The sequence below is a fragment of the Ranitomeya imitator genome, chromosome 1 (genome assembly GCF_032444005.1).
Source record: "Ranitomeya imitator isolate aRanImi1 chromosome 1, aRanImi1.pri, whole genome shotgun sequence".
Taxonomy (NCBI): Eukaryota; Metazoa; Chordata; class Amphibia; order Anura; family Dendrobatidae; genus Ranitomeya; species Ranitomeya imitator.
Genome location: NC_091282.1, coordinates 708,879,793 through 708,899,322, shown reverse-complemented (window position 1 = coordinate 708,899,322; position 19,530 = coordinate 708,879,793). Strand labels below are relative to the sequence as shown.

At 48.7% G+C, this 19,530-nt stretch overlaps 1 protein-coding gene across 2 annotated transcripts in view; it reads right to left on the bottom strand.

Moving 5' to 3' along the window:
- Positions 1-17,621, bottom strand: part of MBIP (MAP3K12 binding inhibitory protein 1) — a 35,804-nt gene extending 18,183 nt beyond the window's left edge. Inside the window, exons 1-3 of one of the 2 annotated variants that reach the window (XM_069731996.1) lie at positions 17,489-17,621; positions 16,761-16,905; positions 1,915-2,034 (exon numbers count right to left, since the gene is read on the bottom strand). In XM_069731996.1, coding sequence (XP_069588097.1) covers positions 1,915-2,034; positions 16,761-16,877 — 237 coding nt within the window. In that variant the 5' untranslated portion in view covers positions 16,878-16,905; positions 17,489-17,621. The remainder of the gene's footprint in view (positions 1-1,914; positions 2,035-16,760; positions 16,906-17,488) is intronic. The other variant, XM_069732002.1, reaches the window with a different exon arrangement.
- Between the last annotated feature and the right edge of the window lie 1,909 nt (positions 17,622-19,530).

Below are 19,530 nucleotides of genomic sequence, written 5' to 3'. Positions count from 1 at the left end.
CCAGTTGGTGCCCTGAGTTCAAGATTGTGTGGTTCTGATGCTTGCCATGGCAATTCATGACCAAATAGCGGCCTTAGAGTCTGACGGCTGTAGAAATCTGTTCAGAAGTTAGAGGCATTTAGGTGGTAAAAACACACATTTTCATTTCTGTCATACCACTTTGCATTAATTCCTGTAAAGCACCTGAAGGGTTAATAAACTACCTGACAGCAGTTTTCGATATGTCAGGGTGTGCCGTTTTTAAAATGGTATCATGTTTGGGGGTTTCCCAATATATGAGACCCCTAAAGTCACTTCAAACCTGGATAAGTCCCTAAAAAAATAAATTTAGTAAATTTCCTTGAAAAAATGAAAAATTGCTGCTACATTTTTAAATCTATTTAGCTAACCCTTAAATTTAATAGCTACTGCGCCCAAATTTTGCACATACACACTACTAACATTAGTAGTGTGGAATATGCAAAAAAAAAAAATGGGGATATGACATGGTTTACTGTATGTCGGGTTTAGGAAAGAGAAATGCCGACAGTGGGAAACCCGACTTTGCCAAAAGTCGGCGACTTTTGAAATTGGCCGATCTGTTTCGCTCAACCCTACTGGCCACCTTAGAAGTCTCCAATGCTTTCTCTCAAACCATTTTCTAGTGCTTTTTGAAGTGTGTTTTGGGTCATTGTCCTGCTTGAAGACCCATGACCTCTGAGGGAGACCCAGCTTTCTCACACTGGGCCATACATTATGCTGTAAAATTTGTTAGTAGTCTTCAGACTTCATAATGCCATGCACACGGTCAAGCAGTCCAGTGCCAGAGGCAGCAAAGCAACCCCAAAACATCAGGGAACCTCCGCCATGTTTGACTGTAGGGACCATGTTCTTTTCTTTGAATGCCTCTTTTTTTCTCCTGTAAACTCTATGTTGATGCCTTTGCCCAAAAAGCTCTACTTTTGTCTCATCTGACCAGAGAACATTCTTCCAAAACGTTTTAGGCTTTTTCAGGTAAGTTTTGGCAAACTCCAGCCTGGCTTTTTTATGTCTCGGGGTAAGAAGTGGGGTCTTCCTGGGTCTTCTACCATACAGTCCCTTTTCATTCAGACGCCGACGGATAGTACGGGTTGACACTGTTGTACCCTCAGACTGCAGGGCAGCTTGAACTTGTTTGGATGTTAGTCGAGGTTCTTTATCCAACATCCGCACAATCTTGCGTTGAAATCTCTTGTCAATTTTTCTTTTCCGTCCACATCTAGAGAGGTTAGCTACAGTGCCATGGGCTTTAAACTTCTTGATGACACTGCGCAAAGTAGACACTGGAACATTCAGGTCTTTGGAGATGGACTTGTAGCCTTGAGAAACCCAATTGTGAAGAAGCATGAGCAATCTCAAGTCCTCAGACAGTTCTTCTTTCTTTTCTCCATGCTCAATGTGGTACACACAAGGACACAGGACAGCGGTTGAGTCAGCTTTAATCCATGTCAACTGGCTGCAAGTGTGATTTAGTTATTGCCAACACCTGTTAGGTGCCACAGGTTAGGTGCCACAGGTAAGTTACAGGTGCTGTTAATTACACAAATTAGAGAAGCACCACATGATTTTTCGAACAGTACCAATACTTTTGTCCACCCCCTTTTTTATGTTTGGTGTGGAATTATATCCAATTTGGCTTTAGGACAATTCTTTTTGTGTTTTTTCATTTAAGACAAATTAAATGAAGATAATAATACCAAATAATTTGTGTTTGCAATCATTTTCAGGAAGAAAATGAGTATTATCTGACAGAAATGCAGGGGTGACAATACTTTTGGCCATGACGGTACAGACTGTGTATAGCTATGCAGACGCTGCTCATATAGCACTGGAGTCATCACTGTTCCATCTGGTGTTGACGAGAAAAAAAAAAAAATGAAAGTTTTTAATGGCTACCTGAAGATCAGATATGTGCTGGTGAAGGATGGAGCTCAAGAACGCTGGTTTGACATCAGGTGACCATTGGATCTTCTCCCAGTTGATTGACATATTCACAGCATCGTTAGGTTGTTGAAGCTTAAGAAGTTAATAAAGAAACAATTGTATTTACGTCATACTTAAAATATATGTGGTAGTTAGGGAAAAAAAAAAAAAACACAAATATATGTAAAAGCAAGGTAAAAGATGTTCCAAGAAGGCTTTAAATTGATAAATGTGACCCATTGCTACACACACGGATAAATAAATGTGGTTACTGACTCAGGGCTGTGCAATGATTAGCCGACATGGTCATGTAATTAGCCGATATGGTCATGTGATGTTACATCAATGCCTGGAAAACCAGACTAGGGGATCATTTAATTAAAGGGGTTTGCCCATTAGGGCCCCTTTCCACTTGTGAGAAAAACGGACGAGTGCAATACGATAAAAAAAAAAAAAAAAAAAAATCGGATTGCACTCGGACCAATGTTTTTCAATAGGTGACATTCCATTAGCGATTTTTTTCCCAGCCGAAATCGGACTGAGAAAAATCTGTGTCGGCTGAGAAAAAAAAAAAAAAAAATCGCAGCATGCTGCGTATTGCTGAGATTCTCGGACGAGACTCGCCAATGCAAGTCAATGGGTGCGAGAAAAAAAACGCACAGCACTCGCACCATGCGAGTGCTGTCTGATTTTTACGCACCCGTGTCCTTAGAAAAGTCGGCAATTCAGCGCAGAGTACAGTAAAAATCACACTGACAGGTTAGATGAGAGTAGATATATACACATAGAATAGGTATATATACATATACATACATATGTCAGGGAGATATATATATATATATATATAATGCAGCGTGAGAGAGCTTTAAAGCTGGTAATTCAATTACCGGCTTTTGCTTTCTCCTTCCTAAACCCGACATGATATGAGACCTGGTTTACATACAGTAAACCATCTCATATCACCATTTTTTTTTGCACACTACTAATGTTAGTAGTGTGTATATGCAAAATTTGGCCGTTCTATTATATTTAAGGATTAAATGGCGGAAAAAATTGGCGTGGGCTCCCGCGCAATTTTCTCTGCCAGAGTAGTAAAGCCAGTGACTGAGGGCAGATATTAATAGCCTGGAGAGGGTCCATGGTTATTGGCCCCCCCCTGGCTAAAAACACCTGCCCCCAGCCACCCCAGAAAAGGCACATCTGGAAGATGCGCCTATTCTGGCACTTGGCCACTCTCTTCCCATTCCCGTGTAGCGGTGGGATATGGGGTAATGAAGGGTTAATGCCACCTTGCTATTGTAAGGTGACATTAAGCCTAATTAATAATGGAGAGGCGTCAATTATGACACCTATCCATTATTAATCCAATTGAATGAAAGGGTTAAAAAAAACACACATTATTAAAAATTATTTTAATGAAATAAAAACAAAGGTTGTTGTAATATTTTATTTAACGCCCAATCCAATCACTGAAGACCCTCGTTCTGTAACCAAACAAACAATAAACCAACAATATACATACCTTCCGAGGATCTGGCACGTCCAACGATGTAGATCCATCTGAAGGGGTTAAAATATTTTGCAGGCACGAGCTCCGCTAATGCAGGATGCTCATTTCTGCAAAACCCCGGCGAATGAAGCTAAATATAGGTCAATGACCTATATTTAGCTTCATTTGCGGTGAGGCGCCCTCTGCTGGTTGTCTTCATATGAACTCGAGCCAGGGAGCTTTCTAGGAAAGTTCCCACGATCTAGGAACAGCCAGCAGAGGGCGCCTCACCGCAAATGAAGCTAAATATAGGTCATTGACACCATTTTTTTCTGAAAAAAGATTTTTGTGTACTCACCATAAAATCTCTCTTAGCCTCTAATTGGGGGACACAGGACCATGGGTGTTATGCTGCTGTCCACTAGGAGGCGACACTATGCATAATCTGAAAAAAAAAAAAATAACCGTGGCTCCTCCCCTGCAGTATACACCCCTGGACGGCGTCAGCCTTCTGGAGTTTTGTGCACCAGCAGTAGAAGGAACGTAACATGAATAACATAACCATGCCTATAAGAAGGCAACCATATCTATGAGCTCAAGAAAATAATATGAGAACTCAACAGTAACAACAGCGCGGAAGGGCAACAGGATGGGAGCTGTGTCCCCCAATTAGAGGCTAAGAGAAAGATTTTACGGTGGGTACACAAAAATCTCCTTTACTCTGTCGCCTCATTGGGGGACACAGGACCATGGGATGTCCCAAAGCAGTCCCTGGGTGGGAAGCAATGGACGAATATTGTGCAGACAGGCCCCTATACTTGGGGCACTGCCGCCTGCGGAACATATGTACCCAGGCTCGCGTCCGCTGAGGACTGGGTATGAACCCTGTAGTGTTTAGTAGACGTGTGTAGGCTAGTCCAAGTGGCCGCTTTACACACTTGTTGTGCCGAAGCCTGGAGCCGAATGGCCCAGGAGGCCCCTACTGCCCGTGTAGAGTGTGCCGTAATACCGGCTGGAAGAGGAGAATTCTTAAGGCGGTAGGCCTCTTGTATGGTAGATTTGATCCACCTGTCAAGGATAGCTTTGGAAGCTGGCAGACCCATGCGGCCGCCTTCCGGAAGAAGGAAAAGAGAATCGGACCTCCGGAAGGACGTAGTCCTAGATACACACACATATATATACGCAATGCCCTGACAAGGTCAAGCGTATGCAGAGCCTTCTCCACTCTATGAACCGGGACCGGACAAAAGGATGGCAGTGAAATTTCCTCATTGAGGTGGAAGTGGGACACAACCTTTGGAAGGAAGGATGGGACCGTACGGAGAACTACTGTACCTTGTCCTGGTGAAAAGCCAGGAATGGCTGTCGGCAGGAGAGTGCTGTCAGTTCAGACATTCTGCGTAGCGAGGTGATTGCGACCAGGAAAACCACCTTCTGGGAGAAAAGGCGGAGCAGGACCTCCTTAAAAGGGTTCGAAGGGTGGTTCCTGCAATGCTGTCAGGACCAGGTTGAGGTCCCACGTTTCTAGTGGTCGTCTGTAGGGGGAAACCAATCGGGAAACCCCCTGAAGAAAAGTCCTTACTTGCGGCTTGGTAGCAATGTGCCTTTGAAAAAGCACAGAGGGCTGACACCTGGCTCTTAAGCGAGCCGATTGGAGAAAACCAAGTACTTTGGGAAATTAATAAGGGAGTGGAGTCTGGCCACGAGATTCGCACAAGGTAAAGAAAGCTTTCCAGGTACAGTAATAAATCTTGGCAGAGGCTGGCTTCCGTGCTCTGATCATGGTCCTAATGACGTCTGACGAGAGCCCTGCCTGGGTTAGAACCCAGGTTTCAAAGGCCACGCCGTCAAATTGAGGGCCCGAGTTCTGGTGGTAGAACGGGCCTTGTGATAGAAGATCCGGGCGGTCGGGGAGACGCCAGGGGGCGTCTGCTGTAAGTTGTACGATGTCGGCGTACCATGTACGTCTTGGCCAGTCCGCTGCGATTAGGATGGTTGGAACTCCCTCTTGCTTGATATTCCTCACCACTCTGGATATCAGGGGGAGAGGTGGAAAAATGTACAGAAGCTGGAAGTGGGTCCAGTCCTGAACCAGAGCGTCTGCTCAGAGCGACCGTGGATCGTGTGCTCTGGCCATTTAGTTGGAGACCTTGGCATTGAAATGGGATGCCATTAGATCCACATCCAGGGTCCCCCAGCGATGGCAGATCTGGTGAAAAATTTCGGGATGGAGAGACCACTCTCCCGAGTCTATTTCTTGTCAGCTGAGGAAGTCTGCTTCCCAGTTGTCCACACCCGGAATGTGGACCACCGAGAGAACCGACCCTGTGTCCTCCGCCCAGTAAGTGATGGAAGGCCCTCAATGCCAGGAGGATGGCACGAATTTCCAGGATGTTGATGGGCATGGTCGCTTCCACTGGGGACCACTTGTCCTGTGCCCTGTGGTGTAGGTTCACTGCACCCCAACCCGTCAGGCTCGCATCGGTGGTCAGAACCTTCCATTGACCTGTGAGAAAGGATTTCCCCTTTGCTAGCGAGGTTGGCTTGAGACACCAGTGCAGGGACCTCCTGGTTGACAACGTTAGCCTGAACTCACTGTCGAGAGAGAAAGGGTTCTTGTCCCAAAACTTGAGGATGGCTAGTTGGAGAGGCCTGAGGTGAAACTGGGCAAATGGGACCGCTTCTATTGCTGCCCCCGTCCTGCCGAGGACTCTAATGGCAAACCAGAGAGATCGAGGGGGTTTGCAGAGGAGGGTGCGAACTCCTAGGCAGAGAGCCAGTGCCTTGTCCTTGGGAAGGAGCACTAGACCCCTGGAGGTGTTGAATAGCATTCCCAGGAAGGTCAGAGACTGACCCGGGGTTGGTGATGACTTCTGTAGGTTGACTAACCAGCCCATGCGACTCAGAATGCCGATTGTGATTGAGACGCTGAGCTCGCAGTCCTTGAAGGTGAGAGCCTTGATGAGTAGATCGTCCAAGTATGGAACGACTACTATGCCTCTGGAGTGCAGGATGTCCATGGTGGCTGCCATGACTTTGGTTAACACTCTGGGAGCCATGGCGAGTCTGAATGGGAGAGCCACGAACTGGTAGTGGTCCTGGTCGATTGTGAACCTGAGAAATCTCTGATGGGCAGGTGCAATCGGTATATGCAGGTATGCATCTTGTATGTCTATGGAGGCAAGATATTCTGCCTTCTCCATGGACGCAATGATGGACCGAAGGGACTCCATGCGGAAGTGATGAACCCGTACATATTTGTTGAGTTGTTTTAAGTCCAGTATGGGCCGTATGCTGCCTCCTTTCTTGGGGTCTACGAATAGATTGGAGTAGAACCCTCGGAAGCACTCGGTCGTGGGGACCGGAACTATGACTACTGCTTGAAGAAGCGAGGAGATCGCTTGTTGGAAGGCACAAGCCTTGGCTGATGGTTTTGGGGGGACAGAGAGGAAGAATCGGTCCGGTGGGTTGGAGGTGAACTATATCTTGTATCCGGAAGACACTAGTTCCCTGACCTACCTGTCTTCTGTAATAGGCAGCCAGACTTGATGAAAGAGCAAAAGTCGGCCGCCTACGGGTGTGGTGTCTTCGGGAGTCCTTGAGTCATGATGAGGAGAAAGTCTGAGCTTTTCCTCCTCTGGGCTTAGACTGGCCTGCTTTTGACTGCCAGGTCTTGTCCGACCTTTGCGTCGATCGCGAGTTGTCCCTGCGTGGGGAACGGTTACGATTTTGTGCTGGACGCGAGACGGACCAGCACGAGGAGTTCCGAAAGGATCAGAATCGAGTTTGGTTACGCTTCTTGTAAGTGCGTTTAGGTTTCAGTTGGGGAAGAGAGGTACTCTTACCCCCGGTGGCATTGGATATCATCGTGTCCAACTGTTCACCGAAAAGTCGCCCACTGAGGTAGGGGAGGTGCGTGAGGGACTTCTTTGAGGCTGCGTCTGCGTTCCATTCCTGCAGCCAGAGGATACGCCGAATTGTGATGGCGGTTGATGCTATCCCCTTGCTGAATCCAGAGCTGCATGAATGCATGAAGCATGTAATCTGCTGCGACTGCTATTTGAACCGATTGGTCCGACAGCTCAGGAGCAGATGCTTGGAGGCCAGCTTGTAAATTTTTGTCCCAGGACAGAATAGCCTTGGAAGCCCAAACTGAAGCGAACTCGGGAGCCAGGGATGCCCCTGCAGCCTCGAAAATTGAACGAGCCATGCGTTCTACCTGCCAGTCTGCTGCGTCCCTGAGGGTTGAGATATCTGGCAGTGAAAGGAGGGTCTATGCTGCTAGTCTAGAGACTGGGGGGGGGGGGGGCACTTCAGGTGGGTCTGTCCCTTCCTTGGTATCCTTCTGCGGGAAGGGGTACCTCGCCTCCAGATATTTGCGATTAGCAAATTTTTTCTCGGGCTGTGAGAGCTGCTTTTTAAAGGATCGCCTTAAACTCTGGGTGGTTAGAGAAAACCTTAGGCGGCTTCAGAGATCCTTCAAAGGAAATCTTGTGTTCTGGGGCCTCTGGTGGCGGATCAGAAATGTCCAGCACCCGATGGATGGAAGAGATTAAAGGGACCTGAATTTGGAGGGAACAATTTTCAGCCATAGAGGCGGGGTTTTGGGGTGTTTGATTCACCCTTTCCTTACCCGCTGGCTGCAATATTGGATTGAAGTTCATTCTCTGTCCTCCATAGTACACGCCTGCACAAGGCAAGGCAGTTGACTCCTGCAGTTATTTTACACTACACCGCTGCCGAATTGCCTATATATGTTTTGAAGAATATTTCCTTTGAAAACGATGTGTAAATGAGGGAGAATTTCTCAATGTAAAAATCGCATTGCAGTCGGATAGTAATCGCAATGCATTCAGAGGTAAATTGGATGCTAAGGTGTGAAAAATCGGATTGTAGGCGCTTAAAAAAAAAAAAACGCATGAAACTCGCATGACACTCATCTGACTTTCCTGCATAAAAATCGGACTGATTTTAAAAATCGCTAGTCTGTCACCAGCCTTTAGGCCGGCCTCACACTAGCGAGTTTTACGGACGTATGAGAGGTGCAGAAAATACGGATTGCGGACGGTACAATCTTTCTCTATGCCCCAGCTCCTATCTGCCGTATTTTACTGATCCGTATTATATGGTCTTCTACGGCCGTAGAAAATCGCAGCATGCTGCGTTTGTCACCGTATTGCGCAAAAAATACGACAATGAAAGTCTATGGGGCCGAGAAAAATACGGATTACACACTGACCAACAGTGTGACTTGCGAGAAATACGCAGCGGTGTTCTAGCGAAAAGCCGGCAATTCAGTGCGGTGTACAGTAAAATCACACTGACAGGTTAGAATAGAATAGCTAAGATTATATATAATATATATATATATATATATATATATATATATATATATATATATATATATATATATATAATAATAATAATAATTTTTATTTATATAGCGCCAACATATTCCGCAGCGCTTTACAAATTATAGAGGGGACTTGTACAGACAATAGACATTACAGCATAAATATATATATGTGTCTCACTGATATCTATCTATCAATATATATATATAGATAGATAGATAGATAGATAGATATCAGTGAGACACAAATATATATATATATATATATATATATATATATATATATATATATATATATATATATATTGTGTCTCACTGATATCTATCTATCTATCTATCTATCTATCTATCTATCTATCTATCTATATATATTAATATTTCATACAGCGCTAGATAGGAAAAGCCGGCAATTGAATTACCGGCTTTTAAGCCATCTCCTTCACAAACCCGACATGATATGAGACATGGTTTACATACAGTAAACCATCTCATATCCCTTTTTTTGCATATTCCACACTACTAATGTTAGTAGTGTGTATGTGCAAAATTTGGGCGCTCTAGCTATTAAATTAAAGGGTTAAATCGCGGAAAAAATTGGCGTGGGCTCCCGCGCAATTTTCTCCGCCAGAATGGTAAAGCCAGTGACTGAGGGCAGATATTAATAGCCTGGAGAGGGTCCATGGTTATTGCCCCCCTCCCCCCCATATATCAGTTTTGCAAGCCTGCGAGAAAATTTTGCAGTACGGATGCCATACGGATTACATACGGAGGATGCCATGCGCAAAATACGCTGCCACACCCCGCCTACGGATGACATACAGATCACTATTTTGGGGACTTTTCTGCGTATTACAGCTGTAAATAACGCACCGTATTTTTATACGCTGAGTGTGAGGCCGGCCTAAGACAGAGGAATTCCATTTAAAGCACAATTTCAGCAGTGCAATAAAGAAAAACATTGGAGTGGTGTTTTAAGTTATCAGTGGAGTCTCAGGACCTGAACCCGGGATGACCTGCAAAATATGCCAGGAAAAGTAAAAATAAATAAGAAAAAGCTACGTACTCTTAAAAAGAACTGTGCAGGTGATGATTGTGAGCCCGACTGCTGGTCTCGCACTGATCTGGGGAACAGTGAACATTTATCCCCTTTTCCAAAATGGAGCAGCAGGATAGACACTACATTGCTGATCCATACAGTCTCTTGAGGTATGTGCACATGTTGCGGATTCTCTGCGGATCCACAGCGTTTTTTGCAGTGCAGAAACGCTGCAGATCCGCAATTGATTTACAGTACAGTGTAAATCAATGAGAAAAAAAATGTTGTGCACACTTTGCGGAAAATCCGCTGCGGAAACATTGCGGTTTAAAAGAAGTAGCATGTCACTTCTTTTTTGTGAATCTGCAGCGTTTTTGTACCCATTCCATTATAAAAAACCGCAGGGGTAAAAAAAACGCAGCAAATCTGCAGCAAAAAACGAACAAAAAACACGACAAATCCGCAGGTGATTTATCTGCCAGGAGAGGCAGAATCCGCACCAGAAATTCCTAAGCCTAATCCGCAACGTGTGCACATAGCCTAAGACTGTGCTCGGCAGCCCTATAGAGAATAAAAGGAGCAGTGGTGGAGCAGGCGCGCAGTGGCGGAGCAGGCGCACAGCAGCTCCATCCCAAAGGGGATAAAGTGTACTGTTCCGACAATTGATGCGGTTGGACCCCGACTGATCGATATGTTTTCGTCCATCTTGTGGGTAGGTAATATAGGGATTTTTGTGTGTACTCACCGTAAAATCCTTTTCTCCGAGCCACTCATTGGGGGACACAGGACCATGGGTTATGCTGCTGTCACTAGGAGGCTGACACTAAGCTGAGACAAAAAAAGGTTAGCTCCTCCCCTGCAGTATACACCCTCATACTGGCTTCCAGAGACCCAGTTCAGTGCAAAAGCAGTAGGATAATAACAACAATATATCAAGTAACATTAGAGTATAACATGTCAACAAAACAGTCAAAAACTAAAAAAGGTAACGAGCCGTAAGGCTACCAGGGTGGGTGCTGTGTCCCACAATGAGTGGCTCGTAGAAAAGGATTTTACGGTGAGTACACACAAAAATCCCTATTTCTCCTTCGCCACATTGGGGGACACAGGACCATGGGACGTCCCAAAGCAGTCCCTGGGAGGGAAACAATACAACCAAATAACTCTGTGTACCATCTGACTAGAGATGCGCAACGGCCGCTTGCAGGATACGCCTGCCAAGGGCCGCGTCCGCAGAGGAGTGAATGTGAACATTGTAGTGCTTTGAGAAAGTATGCAGGCTGGACCACGTTGCGGCTTTGCAAACCTGCTCCGCTGTTGCCTGGTGCCGGATGGCCCAGGAAGCACCCATCGACCGAGTGGAGTGTGCTCTAATCCCCGCCGGGATAGGGCTGCCCCTGACCCGATAGGATTCCTGGATAGCAGATCGAATCCATCTGGCTATCGTGGCTTTAGACGCAGCCAAACCCTTTCTGTGACACTCCGGGAGCACGAAAAGGGCGTCTGATTTTTTGAAATGAGCCGTTCTGGAAATGTACCTCCTGAGGGCCCGTACCACGTCTAGGGTATGGAGGGCCTTCTCAACCCTATGTTTGGGCTGCGGACAAAAGGAGGGAAGAATGATGTCCTCGTTAAGATGAAAAGATGAGACCACCTTCGGAAGAAAAGCCGGGGAAGGACATAGGACTACTTTGTCCTGATGAAAGGCAAGAAAAGGAGCCCGGCAGGATAAAGCGGCCAACTCTGAGGCCCTTCTGATGGACGTCACGGCTACCAGGAAGGCAACCTTCCAGGAGAGGACAGAGAGCGGAACGTCTTGAAGGGGTTCGAACGGAGGTTCCTGAAGAACCCCCAGGACCAAGTTGAGATCCCAGGTCTCTAACGGCATCCTGTAGGGGGGAGACTCCCTGAATGAAGGTCTTGACCTGAAGGTTGGCGGCGATCCTGCGCTGGAACAGCACGGATAACGCTGAGATCTGGCCTTTGAGGGAACTCAGGGCCAAGCCGAAGTCCAAACCGGACTGCAGGAAATCCAAGATGCAAGGGATAGAGAAAACGAGCGGAGGGTGACCTCGGAGCCTGCACCATGAGAAGAAAGTTTTCCAGACGCGGTGGTAAATGGAGGCGGAAGACGCCTTGCGAGCACTTAACATGGTGGGAATGACCTGCTGAGAGAAACCGGCTCGAGTTAGAATCCAGGTTTCAACAGCCACGCCGTTAAACGTAGGGCCCCTGAGCTCTGGTGGCAGATCGGTCCTTGGCGAAGCAGGTCTGGGCGGTCTGGTAACCGCCAGGGAACGTCGGCTACGAGCTGAACGAGTTCCGCGTACCAAGCGCGGCGTGGCCAGTCTGGGGCGACCAGAATGATCGGAACTCCCTCCGTCTTGATCTTTCGGATCACCTTCGGCAGTAAGGGAAGGGGAGAAAACACGTATGGGAGTTGAAACTGATGCCACGGTGAAATCAGCGCGTCCACTCCTATGGCCTGGGGATCCCGAGAACGCGCAATGAAGTTGTGGACCTTGGCGTTCAATCTGGACGCCATCAGATCCACGTCCGGGGTCCCCCAGCGAAGACAGATCTGTCGAAAAACCTCTGGGTGGAGTTCCCACTCCCCCGAGGCAAGGCCCTGGCGGCTCAGAAAGTCCGCCGCCCAGTTCTCGACTCCCGGAATGTGCACCGCGGAAATGGTGGAATGGTTGGTTTCGGCCCAACGAAGGATGTGAGAGACTTCCTGCATCGCCGCCCTGCTGCGGGTACCCCCTGAGTGGTTGATGTAAGCCACCGCCGTGACGTTGTCCGATTGGACTCGTATTGGGTGACCCGCGAGCAGGGCGTGAAAGCGGCTCAGGGCAAGTCTGATCGCACGAATCTCCAGGATGTTGATGGGGAGTCTCGATTCTCGAACTGTCCAACGGCCCTGGGCAGAGTGGTGAAGAAACACCGCCCCCCAGCCGAGGAGACTGGCGTCAGTAGTTACCACTAACCAGCGGATCGGGAGAAAGGACTTCCCCTGGAGAAGAGATGGACCCAGGGTCCACCATACGAGGGATTGTCTGACCCGCGGAGACAGCGGGCAAGGACGGTCGAGAGATGGGAGACTCCTGTCCCAGTTGTCCAGCAGAGCCTGTTGCAAGGGGCGGAGATGGAGATGAGCGAAAGGAACCGCTTCGATTGCTGCAACCATCTTTCCCAGGATCTTCATGGCGAACCGAATGGTTCGCGGGCGAGGATGGCAGAGCGTTCGGGCTCCTTGCTGAAGCGCTTGGGCCTTGGACCAAGGAAGCAAGACCAGACCCCTTGAAGTGTCCAGGATCATTCCCAGAAAGGAGATCCGACGGGCAGGAACGGGAGAGGACTTATCCAAGTTGATCAACCAGCCCAGGCGCGAAAGAGAATCCAGGGTAATGTGGACGCTTGCCTCGCAGGCCTGAAAAGACGGACCCTTTATGAGGAGATCGTCTAAGTAAGGTAACACGACGACTCCTCGAGAATGAAGAATGGCCATGACCGCCGCCATGACCTTCGTGAATACTCTGGGTGCCGTGGCAAGACCGAAGGGTAAGGCCGTGAACTGGAAATGGTCCTCTAGAACGGCAAAGCGGAGGAACCTCTGATGTGGCGGGAATATCGGAATGTGAAGATAGGCATCCTTGATGTCTATCGATGCCAAGAATTCCCCTCTTTCCATCGAAGAGATGACCGACCTGAGCGATTCCATCCTGAAGTGCCGTACTTTTACGCACTTGTTCAGGAGCTTCAGATCCAAAATGGGGCGCACTTTTCCATCCTTCTTTGGCACGACGAAGTGGTTTGAGTAGAAACCTTTGAACCTCTCATATTCCGGAACAATGACCCCGCTCTGGCGGAGGGAGTGAATGGCGCAAAGGAGGGCGCGAGACTGAGCTCCCGAACTGGGGAGACGAGAGGGAAAAAACCGAGTTGGAGGAGGAGCGGAGAACTCTATTAAGTAGCCAGACGATACCAGATCCCTGACCCATTCGTCGTGAACGACCGAGAGCCAGGCTTGCTGAAAAAGGAGTAGGCGTCCGCCTACTCTGGTGGTATTGACTGGCTCAGTTCCTGAGTCATTGAGACGGGAATCTGGGGGGTCTAGAACCTCTGGTTCTGGACTGCCTCTGCTTTCCTCGCCAGGACGGATTCGGCCTGAAGGAGGGACGAGCGTCTCTGTCTGCGCGAGCGGATCGGTCCGATCTGGAAAAACCGGTAGGATTGGACCAGGCTGGGCTGGTACGAAAGGGCCGAAAGCGAAAGTAAGGCTGGCGCTGGAAGGCCGCCTTGGGCCTCTGTTGGGGAAGGAACTTGCTCTTTCCCCCCGTGGCGTCGGAAATAAGCTGTTCAAGCTTTTCACCGAAAAGGCGCCCGCTCTGAAAAGGGAGAGAGATCAGAGATTTTTTAGAGGAGGCATCTGCGCGCCACTCTCTGAGCCAAATAGCCCTTCTGATAGTGATGGCGTTTGAAGCCGCCGATGCTGCGCAATTCGCTGCATCGAGAGATGCGTACATCACGCAATCGCCGGCCATGGCTATCTGTTTAGCCAGGTCCGCCATCTCAGACGGGAGGATCCTGTTCAAGAATGGATTTCGCTAGAGCATCCGCCCAGGAAACCATTGCCTTGGCCACCCAAGCCGCGGCGAAGGAGGGGGATAGGGAAGAACCTGAGGCTTCGTACACTGAGCGAGCTAGAGAGTCTAGCTGGCGTTCAGTGGGACTCTTAATTGAAGCGCCGTTCGGAACGGAAAGAAGCGTTTTAGAAGCAAGGCGCAAGACCGGAGTATCTACTATAGGGGGATCCGTCCAGTCTTTCACGAGATCTGCTGAAAAGGGATACTTCAATACCAGGTCCTTCTTTCCCGTGAAACGCTTATCCGGACGCTCCCTGTGTCGCCTGACTATATCCAGAAAATCTGGGCGAGAGGCAAAAGTCTTATGAGAACGCTTGGTTCTGGTAAAAGAGACTGCGTGTTCCGGAGCGGAATTAGAGTCATCGTCCACCTTAAGTGCGTGACTTACTGCTACAATGAGGGAGTCAACCGTAGCTCTAAACTCCGGAGCCTCCGGGTCTAATGATACTTCAGACTCATGTTCAGAGTCGTGAACGCTGCGAGCCCCCAAAGAGGGTGAGCGAGAGGTGGAGCTGCCAGAATCTGAGTGGCGATGTGAGCGCTCAGGAGAGGTAGTGCGGATCCGTTTTCTGGATGACCGTGCCTCTTTATGGAGAGAGCGGCCCCTGCTGGCCGACGATTCCCCTGTTACAGAGGGATCTCTTAGGACCTGTAACGGATTGCCCCGTTCCCCAGGAGGGTTTTGAATGGATTTGATGGCGTTGGCTAAAAAATCCACGGACTGCGAAAGTGAAGCAACCCACGGGGGGGGAGCAGGGGGGGGGGGGGGACTAGGTACGCCGGAGTCGGTGGCGGTGGAGGGCTCCTGGGCACATGGAGCATCGCAGGCAGAGCAGAGGGGGGAACTTTGAGGCCGAGGAAGTGGGGCCTGGCAGGTGGTACACGCAGAAAAAAAGGTTGTATGCACCTTAGAGGATTTTTTAGACCTTGACTGGGACATGATGTACCTAATGCAAAAAAATAGACAACAGGGTCTATAAGCTAGGGACAGCAGAGGGCGGCACTGCAGAGGAGAGGCTGACGAAGTCTCCTTACCCAGGTCCTGTGTCCCGCTGTGTCGCCTGAGAAGACGAAGAGAAGGCCGGATAAAATCGCTGCAAGTGGGCGCTGTGTCGCCTAGAAGCTGCGGCAGAGCTGGAGCTGTGGCGTGCAGTGAGGGAAACCAAGATGGCCGCCGAGATCAGGAGAGAGATCTCGGAGGCGGCGAGAAGCGCCAGGACCAGGGGGCGGCGCCACAGAATGACGCGAAAGAGTGGGCGGAGCCTATCGGCAGCGTCCTGCGGCTAGGCCGAAGCCGGGGACTAAATTTGCGGCTTCAGCCCGGCGCGCGGCCGCAAAGTGCCGAAAATAAGGGGCCCAGAGCAAACGATGTGCCGCTACTTAGGAGGAGCCCTCCGGACCGCAGAACCGGCGACCCCCCCCCCCATCCCCCACGAGACACTTACCCCGATGAGGTGAGGAGTGCCTAGGATGAGATGGCAGGGACGGTGCAGGGGTTGGGAAGCCTCCATCCACCAGCCCCAGACAGGGGGGTGGAGAGGAACCATCCACCACCTGAATCACGCATAGACAGTAGTGATGCAGTGTGGTCTGCGCGGACGCCACGGGAATAGTGCCTCTGTACAGCCGAGGGAGAACCTGGTGGACAGGGCAGATGTCCGGCAATAAAAAGGCCTGGCTGCAGAAGAGGATACTGGAGGTAAACACCACCAGTGCTCGTCTGTGCAACGTGGGGAGATCGGCGCCCGGGAAAGGAACCGTCGCCCAAAAAAGGTCAGCTCAGGCAGTGGCTCCCACGTCGTAGGAGAGGATACGGTGAGGTGAAACTCCCGTGCTTGCCTGTTGTTGGTTCGGGGGAGATCGGACCATGAAAGAATCCATCGCCCCCTTCGTCCGGGTAGAATTAAAAAACAAACAGTGTGCCTCCTACGGACACTAAGCTTGAACTGGGTCTCTGGAAGCCAGTATGAGGGTGTATACTGCAGGGGAGGAGCTAACCTTTTTTTGTCTCAGCCTCCTAGTGACAGCAGCATAACCCATGGTCCTGTGTCCCCCAATGTGGTGAAGGAGAAAAAAGAGCTTGTCTGGTGAAAGAATGTTAAGATGTCTTCTTTGGACTTGAAGAGGTTTGACAAAACTTATTTTTGCACCACGGAAACTTCCTGAAAGGTCTTGTCTAAACAATGGCAGTTGTGGATTTTTTATTATTTTATTTTTAATTCCAATAAACCTTAATGATAAGAATATAATCATAGTAAGAGGAGTGATGTGCACTATATGACGGTACATTCTTACCTTCTCCACACAGCTCTGCAGCGTTCTCAGCATCCCTTGCACAATCTCCTTGCAGCCTTTCATCTGCACAGACTCTCCTTCTACCATCTTAGCTGTTCTCTTCACCGCAGCAGCCATAACTCAATCCAATGTTAAAGATAATCCCCTGCAAAACATAAAGTAAATAAAAAGCAGCGATAACGGCATGAACAGCATCCACTGAGCTCAGATCACAGGGTTGTCAACACAGTCATTGTGTAACAAGATGTATTGCTGCCATTCAGGAATCTGGGAAAGCTGGGTCATGGAGCAATGAAGGTCGCAATATAGCTAAGAACCAGCAGAATATTTTTAATACAAAAGTGCAAAGACCAATGCACATGTAGCCATTTAGTAAATTATTTCATTTCTTTATTATTGTCATTTTTTTTCTTTTTAAAGAAAACAAACATTTTTAAAAGTCTCAGCATAACAGTACATGTCTGACTTGTGGGTCTCCAGCTGTCAAAACTACAGCTCCCAGCATGCCCTAACAATATGCAGCTATGAGGGCATACTGGGAGTTGTAGTTTTGCAAAACCTGGAAAAAAAAATACATAAAAACCCCACAGAGAGAGGAAGCCTAGTAACTACACACACATTAATACACAGCACACTACAATGCAGCCATGCAGGTCTGCTGCTCTCATGGTGAATGAACACTAGACTCAGTGTGGTCACCAGAAGACTACAACCCCCAGCTGCCTTACCTGGTAGAGGAGGGAGGGAGTAATCTCTGATATTTCACAACCACGTGCAAACGTACACAGAGCAGAAGCGAAGCAACACCAGGTAAATGTGCCAAAGCTCCTAGCTTGGTACTGCGCATGCTCCCAATGTCCGGGCAGAAGTGAGGTACGAAGTCAGGGAGGAAGTAAACACACGAGACGCACTGAGCGTGTGCAGAATATAAGGGCAGACGTGAGGTAAGACATGAGGGCGGAAGTGAGCACATTTGAACATACTGAGCATGCTTAGACTGTATTGAGTACCATTACTGATAATGTCATGACAGTAGTGAGCACATTAGGGCATACTGAGCATGCTCAGACTGCAGTGGCTAACATGAGCTTGCTGATAATGACAGAAGTGAGGTCTCCACAGAGCCATGAGCTGATGAAGTAATGTGGCTTCATCCTCACAGTGGAGAATTTATCACATGCAATTTGCCACAAACTTGTCAAAATATCGCCCAGGAGTTGATAACTTTTTCACATATTTAGCCCCTTTATTTTTATTTTTGCACTTTTGCTTTTTCCTCCTCTTTCTCCCAGAGCCATGGTTTATTTTCTTTTCATCGAGGAGGGCTTCTTTATTTGCAGGACAAAGTTGTAGATTTGGATAGCACCGTTCATTTTACCATAAACTGGGAAACAGGAAAAAAAACAATTCTCAAGTGGGATGAAATGGTGAAAAATGCAATTCTGCATTAGTCTTTTTTTACAGTATTTTTTTGTACTGTAAAAACTAATGATGCAGTACGACTACGCAGATCAGTACGATCACAGCCGTACCAATCCTATCATTTTATATTATATAGCTACAAAGAACCTGTCCCCTCCCTATATCTCTGAATTAATCTCCCAAATCTTCCCTCACACAATCTTCAATCCTCCAAAGACCTCCTATTCTTCACCACATTTATTCGCTCCTCACTAGACCGCCTCCAGGACTTCTCCCGAATATCCCCCATCCTCTGGAATTCCACGCCTCAGCACGTCCAATTATCCACCACCCTTGGATCCTTCAGACGGAACCTGAAAACCCATCTCTTCAGGAATGCCTACAGCCTGCAATAACCATTCTGTTGCCTCACCACCACCAGAGCTGCCATCTCACCACCACCAGAGCTGCCACCTCACCACCACCAGAGCTGCCATCTCACCACCACCAGAGCTGCCACCTCACCACCACCAGAGCTGCCGCCTCACCAACCACCCGAGCTGCCGCCTCACCATCCACCCGAGCTACCGCGTCACCACCACCAGAGCTGCCGCCTCACCACCACCAGAGCTGCCGCCTCACCAACCACCCGAGCTGCCGCCTCACCAACCACCCAAGCTACCGCGTCACCACCACCAGAGCTGCCGCCTCACCACCACCAGAGCTGCCGCCTCACCAACCACCCGAGCTGCCGCCTCACCAACCACCCGAGCTACCGCGTCACCACCACCAGAGCTGCCGCCCCACCACCACCAGAGCTGCCGCCTCACCAACCACCCGAGCTGCCGCCTCACCAACCACCCGAGCTACCGCGTCACCACCACCAGAGCTGCCGCCTCACCACCACCAGAGCTGCCGCGTCACCAACCACCCGAGCTGCTGCCTCACCAACCACCCGAGCTACCGCGTCACCACCACCAGAGCTGCCACCTCACCACCAGAGCTGCCGCCTCACCACCAGAGCTGCCGCACCCCTGACCTTCTGTCTCTTCCCCATTATCCCATAGAATGTAGGGTCCTCTCCCCTCTGTACCAGTTTGTCATTGTAAATTTGCTTGCTGTAAATTATATCTATAACCCTGTATGTAACCCGTTCTCATGTACAGCACCATGGGATCAATGGTGCTATATAAATAAATAATAATATATGTATTTTTTTTATTATTATTACTTTTTTAAGAAGTGAAAAAAAATTCAGAAATTTATAATGAAAAATTGTGGTTTATTTTGCCATTTTCTAAGATTCAAATGGTTTTATTTTTATGCTTTAGTAAACCATTGTTTTATGTGTGGCAAGTTAGCGGCTTTA